At 46.5% G+C, this 12,866-nt stretch overlaps 1 protein-coding gene across 2 annotated transcripts in view; it reads left to right on the forward strand.

Moving 5' to 3' along the window:
* Positions 1-12,524, forward strand: part of LOC141052432 (THAP domain-containing protein 2-like) — a 38,240-nt gene extending 25,716 nt beyond the window's left edge. For both annotated transcript variants that reach the window (XM_073549663.1, XM_073549662.1), the window contains one exon: positions 9,853-12,524. In XM_073549663.1, coding sequence (XP_073405764.1) covers positions 9,853-10,143 — 291 coding nt within the window. In that variant the 3' untranslated portion in view covers positions 10,144-12,524. The remainder of the gene's footprint in view (positions 1-9,852) is intronic.
* The last annotated feature ends 342 nt before the right edge of the window (positions 12,525-12,866 follow it).

The raw sequence follows: 12,866 nt of genomic DNA on the forward strand, positions 1-12,866 counted from the left end.
AACATGTAGTAACAACAGCGGCCACCGGGGGGAACCCAGCAACAGACTCACTAAACTTATAGTAACACCAACGGCCACCGGGGGGCAAAAACCCATATTAACCCCTGAGGACCTGAAAGGAAAAAGGTTTATAAAAGAGAATCCAGACTCTGACACAGATCCAAAAATGGATCGTGACAGCACCCCTCCTTCAATGAGGGGCCTCTGGACCCTCAACACCGCACCTCACCAGAAAACCACCTACAGTGAGGACGCCTAGATCCACCAGAGTTCACTTCAGCAAAGACCTGACTCTCTCAGGTTTATGGCAAACGTGAGCAGATGGAAGTGGCAATGTATGCTTCGGAGGCTCCAAAAATCTCCAGAGCGCCGACCTGGGTAACAAGTTGTATATGGGCCATAATTGGGGGTAACTCCAGCTGGTAAGTCCCCGGTCCGAGAATGGCTGATACCCGATACGGCCCGAGAACTCCAGACCCCAGAAGCACACTTTCACTGGATGTTTTTGGTGGACACCCATACGTACTTATTCACACACAGGTCTGGACCTGAACGTTTATTGCCAAACACACGTTTGCCATAAGACTGTGAACTGTTCACGGAACTGACAACAGAGGCGTCCCCCTGTGTCACAACACTGACACCCCCACAATTCAGACAGGGAACCACCACCCTCCTCCGACCCCCTCCTCCTATGAGGACTCCGCCTCTCAGGGTTGGCTAATGGCGAGGGTTGAGACTTGCCCCTACTCCCTTGCAGCACCTCTGCTGCCCCCACTGGAGAAGAAGGGGACGGTTGTAGAAAGACGGCATAGATAGTAGCCCCCAGGCAGCAGCCCTCACACGACTGATCCCAGCTGACTACTTCCCTAGACTGCTAATCTATGACTGGGTTGGGTTTTTCCAACCAAGGGAGGCCTAAAACGATAGGTGATGGCATTCCCCCCAAGACGTAGCATGACAGGGACTCTACATGATGAGTCCCTATACGCAGATGTATATTTTCCACGACTTGGGTCAACCTCCCCTGGCTCAGTGGGATAGAGTCAATGGCCTGGAAGCTTAGGGGTTTGGCCAGCGTCCTACACCTCAGGCCATGGGTCTGGACAAAATGAGCATCCACCAGATTGACTCCCGCTCCACAGTCCACAAACACTGGTATGTCCTCAAGTACCCCGCCACCCACCACTTCAGCTGACAAAGTACACTGAGAGAGCAAAATGAAGGAAATATACACTCCCTGGTTGCCTCCCTCCACACGACCAGGGGGACACGACTTCTTAGGTGGTACAGAAATTTTGTCTCGAGCCGGGCAGACCCTGATAAAATGACCAGTCTGCCCACAGCTAAAACATGCCCCCCAAACCACGACAAATCGCAGGCAACACCATTGGGGAACCAACTCCTCCCACCTCCCTGGGCTCGTCCGACTGCACCAGTGAGTCCTCCCCCCTAGCAAGGACTACAGGGGGCATTGTTGTGAATTCCCTGGCTCAGACTTCTGAGCCGAAGCTCCCCCCTGCTCCCTACGGTGGTTACTGGAGGTAGTATGAATTCTGTGTTTTTTGTACATCAGATGTGTTGGCTTTTTCAGGGTTTTTTGTGTGATTGCAGACAGTGTCTTTCCTATCCTGTCTAGTCAGATTGCGCCCCATCGTTCGCTCAGTCTATTTTCCTGCCTGAGTTTGTGTTTTCATCTTGTCTCACCGACAATATATGTTTGGGGGCTATCTATTCCTTTGGGGTCTGCTCCGGGACAGTTTAGATTTCACCTTTCTTGCTTTAGGCTGAGTTAGCTCTCCGGCTGTGCCAAGGCGTCTAGGGCATCGTAGGTACGCTCCACGGCTACTGCAAGTTGTGTGGATAGGATCAGTCTGTTCCTGCCATCCTCCTCGGTGACCCATTCATAAAAGGGCATATTCACCAAAGCCGCAAAAAACTCGTCCACCGACCGTAGAGATGGTGAATCGGCCGGCAGGGAGAAGGCCCAGGATTGGGGATCACCTTGAAGGAGGGATATGATGAATCCCACCTGCTGTTCCTCACTCCCTAATGAATGAGGGTGGAGCCTGAAGTGTAGCTTGCAGGCCTCCTGAAAAAACAAAAAAATATCTCTCCCTCCAGAAAACCTGTCTGAGAGAGAGAACTTGGGTTCTGGTTGAGCCTGCACCTGAGCTGAGGCCCTGATCCCCACCAACTGCTGCAGCTGCTGCTCCACCACACCACGCAGCAGCCCACGCTCCTCAGTGAGGGTCTGCAGCAATTGGACAAAGGTCTGCATTTGGGCCATGGCTCACCAGAAAAAAATTGTGGTTGGTAATAATGTCACGATGTGACTTGGCCCTGTGTGACACGACCCGATCGGTCGGTCACTAAAACAACCAAGACAGACAAGGGGACACCGGGGACACAATTACAACGGTGGGCCCCACAATAGGGAACGGGGAAGTGGACACCTCCTGCACTCTCCTAAGGAAGAGCCCTGAACTCTCCTCATGTTCCCTATACAGGTTCTTTCAACCTGTCACCGAACAGGATGCCTAGGTCCCTCACCTGCTCTGCACCTATCCCTTACTAGGGAACTGGCAAGTGCGAACACTGGTACCACCACTGTACTAATGAGACACCAGGAAAAATAACAGACAGGGTAAAACAACCACACTTAGCTGCAAACACCACTGCTCAAGATAGCTTCTCTCCAGAACGGTTGGCTTCCAAATGACCAGTATTACCAACAGTGAGCTACAGCACCTGATGAGCTTTTATAGGAAGGATGGTCACCACCTGTTGACTAATTAAATATGTAGTAACACCAGCGGCCACCGGGGGCAAAAACCCATATTAACCCCGAGGGCCTGAAAGGAAAAAGGTTTATAAAAGAGAATCCAGACTCTGACACCGATCCAAAAATGGATCGTGACAGGAGGGTTCACTATTTAAATTTTGGCATGCAATTTGAGCTGGAAAAGTTTTGGAAGCAGTGTTGCATTTGAACTGCCCCTGAGATGCCCCAAAAGCATAAAATGACAAGTGACCCTACTGTAGTTATTATGCACATCAAGGAAATCATATAAGTGTGTAGTATTCATCTTGAACCCACAGAATTTTATAAAACTTGGCAGTGAAAAATGAAATTTTGGGGGATTTTTTTTTTTGTCCATGAAGATGTTTTAGACCCAAATTTCTCAGTCACCAGTAACTGGACAAAATGGCCCCCACGACTTGTTGTAGAATACCTCCTAGGTATGCCAAAACCACATAAAGGGGCATGTAAAAGTTTAGGCATCCCTGGTCACAATTGCTGTTATTGTGCACAATTCAGCAAGTTGAAGATGAAATGATAACGTTTCCTTTGCATTTTAAGCAAAAATAAAATCTATATAATATACCGTATTTTTCGGACCGTAAGACGCACTTTTTGCTTTTTGGGGGGGAAATTGGGGGGGGGGGGGGTGCGTCTTATGGTCGCAATATACTAACCTCCGATCATGGCTGGTGCAGGTGCCGCGGGGCTCTGTAGTGCGGTGGTGGCAGCGGGCTGTGCTCCGGGGCAGGGGCGGTGGCTCCGCCGGCATTTCCTCCAAGCCCGGAGGCCCCCGCATATCCCTTGCTGACTGCCTCCATGTTGCGGTGGCCTTCGGGAACATGGACGCCGGGAAGATGGTCGCCGGTGCGGGGACGGCGCATGCACAGGTTCAAATCTCGTCCCGAGATCTCGGGAGACGAGATCTCGTTGCCGAGATTTGAACCTCGGCGGCCAGCAAGGGATGTGCGGGGGCCTCCGGGCTTGAAGGAAATGCCGGCGGAGCCGCCGCCCCTGCACCGGAGCACAGAGAGCCGCCACCCTCACCCCACAGAGCCCACCTTCCCCAGCCCCAGCACAGCTGCCCCAGCACAGCCCAGCTTCCCCAGCACAACCAACCTGCCCCAGCACAGAGCCGCCACCGCACGAGCCTGGACCACTGAATGACCCCTGTGACCACTCCTCCACCTGTGCCGGATCCCTTCCCAGGTAAGCTGAATTCGGACTGTAAGACGGACCCCCATTTGACACATTATTTTTTTCATATTTTCCTTCTGAAAATTGGGGTACGTCTTATGGTCCGGTGCGTCTTATAGTCCGAAAAATACGGTAATAAATTTCCATATAAAAAATTTTTTTTGCCTAAAATACAAAGGAAGTGTGTCATCTTTACTTTAGGCCTCTAAGGCTACTTTCACACTTCAGGTTTTCGGCGTCAGGCGCGATCCGGCGTCGTGCCGGAACGCCGGATCCGGCAAATGTTTCTGAAAACCGGATGTGACGGATCCGGTTTTCTGCCGGATCCGTCTTTTTCTGGACAGACAAAACCGGATCCGTCTCATCCGGTTCATCCGTTTTTCTATCCGTTTTTTCGACGGATTACGCCGGATCCGGTTTTTAAAATTGACCCTTGTGGCCTTCCGAACGGGATTGGCTACTGGAAAACTATATATAGCGTGTTCCTACAGCCCTTCTTTGACAGGTTGTAGAGGAGAAAGTGCAGGTTGGAGAGAAGAGCAAGTTACTGGCGAAGATGGATGTTGTGATTGGAAATATTTTGAAGAATTTGGCGGATTTTACAGTGGAGGCGAATCGTTTGAGGGTGATTGTTCTGGAGAAGGAGAGAGCGAGACAGCAGCGCATCAGGCATCGTAGACGACGTTTGTGGATCCACCCCATCACAGCCAAGAGAATGACGCGTGGGGTCTATTCTACACTATGCATGGACCTTCGACGAAACCCGGATAAATTTTTTGGATATGTTAGGATGAAAATGGAGAATTTTGATTACTTGGTGGAGCGCATTGCACACCTCATAAGAAAAGCGGACACCTATTGCCGCTTCTCTGTTTCACCCACTGAGCGTCTGATGGTGACTTTAAGGTAAGCCACATTTATTGGATGTGATCGCATCAGAGCACACTTTCACTGCAATCTTGTTGGTGGTAATTTGTATCTCCAAGTGTTATAGGTCAGTTTTGGTATGTAATGCTGTGATTTAAAACTAATTTATTGTTTTTTAATTCCCCACAGATTTCTTGCAACTGGAGAATCCCTTTCGTCACTGCATTTCCAGTACAGACTCGGGATTTCCACCATATCTGGAATTGTGAAGTACACATGCCGTGCACTGTGGGACTCCTTAGCTGAAGAGTTTTTACCAGAGCCCACAACAGAGAGGTGGATTGAAATTGCTGACAAGTTTCAACAGATATGTCAGTTTCCAAACTGCTTGGGCGCTGTGGACGGGAAACATATCCGCATTGTAAAGCCAGCTGGATCGGGATCGGAATATTTCAATTACAAGAAATATTTTTCAATTGTCCTCATGGCCATCGCTGACGCGGAATACAAATTTATTGCGGTTGATATTGGGGCCTATGGCCGCTCCAATGACTCTCAAGTTTTCAAACTGTCTGCCATGGGGCGTAAACTGTATGGAAACACCTTCCAGTTCCCACCACCTAGACCGCTGCCGCAAACATCTGGTCCACCTATGCCATTTGTCTGTGTAGGGGATGAAGCCTTCCAGCTGTCAGAACACCTTTTGAAACCGTACTCTAGCAGAGGATTGACAAGACCAAAACGCATTTTTAATTACCGCCTCACAAGAGCAAGAAGAATGGTTGAATGTACCTTTGGTATTCTGACAGCCAAATGGCGGGTCCTATTGACTGCGATCAACCTCAAGACAGAAACTGTGGACGAGGTGATCAAAGCGTGCGTGGTACTCCACAATTTTGTTATCTGCAAGGAACCCATTTCCATTGAGGACACCTCTGAAGAAACCACCTTGCAAGATTACCATGACATTACCACTAGAAGTTCTGTGACGGTTTCAGTAATGAGGGACAATTTTGCACTATACTTTGTCACCTCAAGGCAGAGTACACTGGCAGGATGACAGAGTGTGAAAGATTTGTGCCCTAACCAAACTTGTGTACCTTCTGGACCAACAGTATATACCTTTGCCAACCAAAGTTGGCTATCTTGTCATGGTCTCTATTTTTAGCTTTAGGCCACAGGTGTGTACCTGGTTGTGTTTTATGCAAAGTATTTCACCTTTTAACAAAAGTTGTGTACATTGTTAGGAAATCACAAACAATAAACACAACTTTTTAGGTGAAATACTTTGCTTCAAACACAACCAGGAACACAACTGTGGCAAAAAGCTAAAATTTACCCACAGTTATATACCTAGTTTTGAATACCATTTCACCTTTTAAATACCCTGTATTTAACCTTTTTCGCCGCAGAAAGAAATGACAGACAACCAGTGTAAAATAATTTAACTTTTATTGAAAAATGTTTTTTTTAGTAAACTTTTTAAAAATTTTAATAAACTTGTTTAATAAAGCTTTGAAACCATAAAACTGGTCATTTTTATTTAAATACACACATTATAAATCTGTGTAGTGTGTGGTGGAAATACTGCTGGAGGGGCTGCGGGACACTTCGACACTGGGAGTGTGGAGAGAGGACTGGGATCGTGGTGGGGAAGGAACAGTTAGAGGTGAAGGTGTGGAAAAAACTACAGAATGGGTGGACATGTGGGAAGCAGAAGAGGTGGTGGGTGGTGGAGTGGAGGGTTGGGCAGGGACTGTAGGAGCAGATGATGTTGATGGCAAGTTGTATGGGGAAGGAGTTTGGTACGGGGCAGGTTGCTGGAAGTGGGGAGATGTCTGGTACGGGGCAGGTTGCTGGAAGTGGGGAGATGTCTGGTACGGGGCAGGTTGCTGGTACTGTGGAGTTTGCAGGTACTGTGGATGGTGCTGGGGAGGTGGATGGTGCTGGGGAGGTGGATGGTATGTAATAGGAGGGGGAGGATGGAAAGTGGCTGGAGGTGGATGGTATGTAATAGGAGGGGGAGGATGGAAAGTGGCTGGAGGGGGTGTAGATGTAATAGGAGGGGGAGGATGGAAAGTGGCTGGAGGGGGTGTAGATGTAATAGGAGGGGGAGGATGGAAAGTGGCTGGAGGGGGTGCAGGTGGAGGAACTACTGTGGTGGGAGGAGGAGGAGGTTGGGAGGTAACTTGCTGGAGAGCAGCGTGGCATGAATGCATTACATGCATCTGCTGGGCAGGAGAGAGCGTTTCCATGCGCTCCACAACAGACCTGAAAAAGGTGTGGTTTGGCGAAGATCTTGCTTCTGAATGCATGGTTTGCAGAAGTGTCTTCACCTCCAGAATGCTGGAGTTGATCTGCTGATAGCCTGCGGATATTTGCTCTGACAAGACTTTGAGACAGTTCTGGAAAGATGCATTCAGATGCAAGAACTCTGGCGCATAAGTCTTTTCCTGACCCCTCTGCCGCTGCCGCCCAGTACCCGCAGGTGTACTAGAGGTGGCAGGGGCAGAAGGGTGGGGTAAAGGGAAAGCGATCTCCTCACCAGCAGCTTCATGTAATGTAGGCGGCCACGATGCTCCTGTGCTGGTGGATGGGACAGATGGGTCGAATGTGTGGGAAGGTGCAGATGTACCGGGGCGGTCGAAGTGTCCCTCGGTGCCGGTCTCCTCAGGGATCGCCTCAGAAGGGTCCAATCGTGCCGGCTCCCGAGTGCTGCTCACCGTGCTGTGGAATAAAGAGAAAAAAAAACAATTAAAATACTGACATGGTATGGCCCTGGCTGAAAAAATTTTTTACATATAACATTTTTTTTCACATGTGGTGTGTAATATTTACCTTCTGGTGAGCATTGTTTCCCGGAGGAACGACAGGGCTTCTGCGTACTTGTACTTGCTCCTGCGTCCTCCAGATCCACTCGGGGCCCGCATCTCTTTATTGAACTCCTTCTTGAAACGATCCCTCACAGACCGCCACCGATTCACAATTCTGTTCCCTGAAACAAGAAAGGAGTGGTTAGTATACAACATCAGTGTTTCCCAAACTCCAGTCCTCATGGTCCCCAGGGGTCATGTTTTCATGATTTCTATAGTAAATAGAAATCCTGAACACATGATCCGTGGGGACCACGAGGACTGGAGTTCGGGAAACACTGGTTTACATCAAGCAACCGGTACTGTATATACTTACGCTCTTTAATCTGGGCCCGAGCTTCGAGGTCCTCCCAGCGGCCCACAAGGAGAGAACAGATTTCCTCCCAGAGTCGTCGGGTAACAATCAGGTCAGCGTGGCGGCGGTCAGCCATATTCCAGAGCGGCTCCCTTTCTCTGACGAGATCGATGAGGCGGTCCACATCAATCCCTCCATCCTCACCGTCAGAGTCGGGAGCACGCTGTGAAGGCTGTTAAAGAAAAAGACAAAAATAACATAATTAGCCTCCACAAAAGAAATGAAATAAAAAGTGCAAAAAAACAAAGCAAAAATATTTATACTTACACGCTGGTGACCGCCGCGTTGCTGTTGCCGACGACCCTGGGAGGCACTGCGAGGACCTCTTGGCCAAGCACCAGATTGGGAAGACTAGAGAAGAAAACAAAAAATGTTATGTCTTTGGATGTAGGCATTTGTTTGCTGTGTGTGGTCTGCAGAACATTGTTTTCTATGTGTTGTGTGTAGTGTGATGTTGTGTTTCTGCGTTTGATGCAAAAAACTTACGAATTGTGAGCCCACTCCAAGTGTCTGTCCACCCCTTCCTTCTTCTTCTGGGAGCTCCTCTTCATCTTGTGATTCCTGTTTTGAAATAAAAGGCAATGAATAGACATATATTACAGAGAAGATGGATTTTGGAAATAAAAACTTACCGTCAAACGCTGACGATGCGAGGGAGGGCTCCCAGAAGATGTGCTGTCCTCTTGCTGGCCAGACTCCATGGCTGTGGGTGGTGTTACAGCTGCTGCCAGTGAAGCCAGTGCTGCTGCTGCTGCTGCTGCATCTCTTGGGCGGCTGTTGAATAAAGAGAAACAAAGGGCCAATGAATACCATGATATTCAATAGCCCTAGTTTGGAGGAATGGGGGATTTGATAATTACCGTCTCTCATCTGCTGCTGGCCTCCCCTCCTCAGCATGTTCTATTTGCTGCTCCATTTGGGGTGGTGGTGGTGCGGATGGTGCTGCAGTGGTCTCCTGCCTTCTCCTGCGCCTGGTTGCTGTCTTGGGTGGCATGTTGGGTGTGGCTGTGGGTCCCACTGTCTTGCTTTTATATATGTCTTGTGGGCAGAGCTACTGAGCATGCTCAGACCAAAAAACCGGATCCGGCCGACGGATCCGGCTTTCGCCGGATCCGGCGCATTGCGGCGCTCATAGGCTTTCATTGTGTGAAAAAGCCGGACGCGCCGGATCCGGCGTGTCCAGCTTTTTCGACGGAGACAAAAAACGTTACAGTCACCGTTTTTTCCAGACGCCGGATCGAGACACATTGACGGATCCGGCGAAAACCGGATGAAACGCATGGCCATCCGGCGCGATCCGGCGCAAATGCAAGTCAATGGGGGGGAAAACGGATCCGGCATTACATTTCGCCGGATCCGGTTTCTGTCAAAAGCGCCGGATCGCGCCTGACGGCGAAAACCTGATGTGTGAAAGAGGCCTTAGGGATCATTTAAGCTTCAGCTTGCATAACTGTTCTCAATAACAGGTTTTTTAAACATTTTACATGCCACTGTACTTGGCCTGAAGCTTCTTTTTGGGCACAATGCAGAAAAGGACCGCCAGCATTTTCCTGGAGTGTTTTCACTTTGGAAAATATGGCAGTTCTTCCAGTGTCTTAACGACGTGTGCATTTACCCTTGAAAAGTAAACCACTAATAACTCTGTACATGTCCATATTATGCCTAGTATGAAGTTCTTGTCTTGCATACCTGCAACTTTGTAATTCCAGTACTCCGATTTTGATTTTTTTTTTTTTTTTGTTTATGGCCTTTTATAGGATCGAAAATTCCACATTTCTGCTCCAGTGCTTGAAGATGTTGAGGAAAAGTATTCCATTCCACCTACTTCCCTTCCAGAGAAGTCCCCGACTCCAGAGTCAGCCGACAAACGTGTCATAGTGGAACATGACTATTGCATTACAGACAGTCCAAAGGCTCTAAAAAAGAGGCTTGATGAAGCTTTAAGCAGCCTCCACAGTGTGAAAAGGAGGCTGAAGATCACCCAGCAGAAATTCAGGAGGCTAAAATTTAAGGTTCAGTCACTTGACTTAACTGAAGATTCTGTGTAAAAACAATCGATCCCCTTATCTTTGTCCATACAAAGTGTACAAGTGCTTTGACACGCTGCTTCAACTGTACCTATATGCATCTATTGAAGAGCTTCTCAGTAAGGCTATGTATATACAGAGTTTTATACTTTTTATTCATTTAATTTTTGTGTTAAGAATCAGTTTGTCTAAAGTTGTTGGAAAATCGGGACGAATGGTATATAAATTTTAATGTCATGAGCCCTAATTAAGAATGACGCCTTTGGTTGGAAATGTCAACCACAATGTGCATCTTTGTAAAAAGAAAGCTATTGCATCATCAGTTCATACTGGATGAAATGTATCTCACAAGTAAAGGCTTTTTCCCCCTTTTTGGGTAACATTTGTACTTATTTTGACAATGTCTGAACACTGCATCCACCACATTTGACACATTGTGGTATGGTTTTGATAATGAGCTCTTCCTTTGCTTCGTAGTACTGTTGTCAGCCTTGTTTCATCTGTCTATAGAGCCTTTTTCCAGAACAGGGTGGCTTTTTTATATGCCATAGAGCAAAGTCTAATCTTGCCTTTCTGTTCTTGAAAGTTACCAGTGGGTTTATATCTTGAGAGAAAACCTGTACATTAGTTAAGGTGTCTCTAGATTTTGTCAAGCATACTACCCCCTTTTTAGAGTCTTCTTGACTAGATGTTATTTTTCTGATCCAAGGACCTCAGTGACTGTAGTTCTGTTTGCTATTCTTTCAGGATTTTTTTTCCAGTTCATTCCTTCTTTTTAGGAACTGTTTGCATTGACAACCTCTTTGTATAGCATATGGAGAGTTCCCACAAGCTACAATGCCACTTCATCACTTAGAGCTAACTGCAGACTCTTTATCTCCTTAATATTAGATAACATGCCACATCAGACCATAAAACATCTTATCGGTCAATTGTCCAGTTACTTTTCATGCTGATAGTATAGATTGACTATGTAAAAAATGTAATTCCTGAATGGTTGATGCAATATTTTTGTAAAACCCCTTGAATTTAAGGGAATCTGTCACCCTTTTTTTGTCACCCTTTTTTTTGCCCTATCAGCTGCCGGCATTGACATCAGGGGCTTATCTACAGCATTCTGTAATGCTGTAGATAAGCCCCCTATGTAACCTGAAAGATAAGAAAAACATGTTAGATTATACTCACTGGAGGGGGCGGTCTGGTCCGGCTCCTCCCACCTTCATACGATGCCGTCCTCTTCTTCCCTTTCTGTAGTAGCTCCGGCGCAGGCGCACTGCTCTGCCCTGTTGAGAAATCCAAAGGGAGTTCGTAGCTATACAGATTACATTGGGGGCTTATCTACAGCATTACAGAATGCTGTAGATAAGCCCCTGATGTCAATGCCGGCAGCTGATAGGGCAAAAAAAAGGGTGACAGATTCCCTTTAAAGCAGAAACTGAATACTTCAGTCACATCTTGATGGTTTTGTTACATATCTGTTATGTTGGTGTACATAGGCTAAGTTATAAAAGATACCCTCCTGGACTGTATATACTTTATAGCTATGTTTTAATTGCTTGTCTTCCCTGCTGCTTCAATAGTGACAATGTAATATTAGATGCATTGGAGCAATTCACAAAATGGTTGACTGCAAAGGTGGACATAGACTTTAAATCACTAATGGTAAACCACCTTTAATCTGTTGGTTTTAGGTTTCCTTTAAATGGAATCTGTCAGCAGGACTTCACCCTACCAACCATTTATATACACGTTTAACTCTTTCAAACACAAATCCAGCAATACCTTTACATGACCAGTCTATTCCTCCATTACGGAGAACTCCGTGTTTGAACTGATGCAAATAAAGGCTGTAGATCTAAAGCCTCTGTCATTACACCAATGCCGCCTCCTCCTGCTTTACTGACTTCAGGCAAAAGAGCCATCAGTCAAACAGGAGGATGCAACGCTGGGCTAGGAATAGAGCTGGAGTGACACAGGCTTCAGATCTACAATAGCTCTTCAGCCTCATTTGCATATCACTTCAAGCCCTTATTTCTGGGTAACAGAGGAAAGGATTGGCCATGTAAAAGTATTGCTGGTCTTTAAAAAAGCTACATGTACATATAAATAGTTTGCGGTGTGAAATCCTGCTGACAGATTCATTTTTAATTTGCATAATTGTAGTACAGTGCATTTGTTGCCAAATTAATTTGCATACATCAGTTTTTATAACCTACATGTGCATACCGCCACCGTTTGAATTAAATCTAAATTCACAATGCATAATAATGTTTAATGCACCTTTGATGAACAGTGTATATATTTTTGTGAGCCATGATTTCCTTTAGCAATAGTAGGAAAGTATATACTTATCATTCTTCTGCGCATCTGGGTCAAGAAGATAGCCAATGGAGATGATGATGTTGAACAAAGAGCAGTTTTAATAATATAAGAATTTCAGAGATGAAGAAACTCATCAGTAAAATAAAAAAAATCTGATGAATTGCGCATTTTTTTTTTTTCCCTGATGAGTGAATTTGTTAAACTTTGAAACACCCAGATTAATAAAAATCGTATGTATGTATATAGATATATGTATGTCTGTGACAAATACAATTAGTGCAGTGTGTGCAGCATACTGTACATGTATTTAATAAAAGATTATTTTTCTGAAAATAATGGTGTGGGCTCCCGCTTAATTTTGTTAACAAGCAGAGGGAAAGCCGACAGCTGGGGGCAGATTGTTATAGCCTGGGAATGGGGTA

The sequence above is a fragment of the Dendrobates tinctorius genome, unplaced genomic scaffold (assembly GCF_039654945.1).
Source record: "Dendrobates tinctorius isolate UK_male_01 unplaced genomic scaffold, ASM3965494v1 ptg000160l, whole genome shotgun sequence".
Lineage (NCBI taxonomy): Eukaryota > Metazoa > Chordata > Amphibia > Anura > Dendrobatidae > Dendrobates > Dendrobates tinctorius.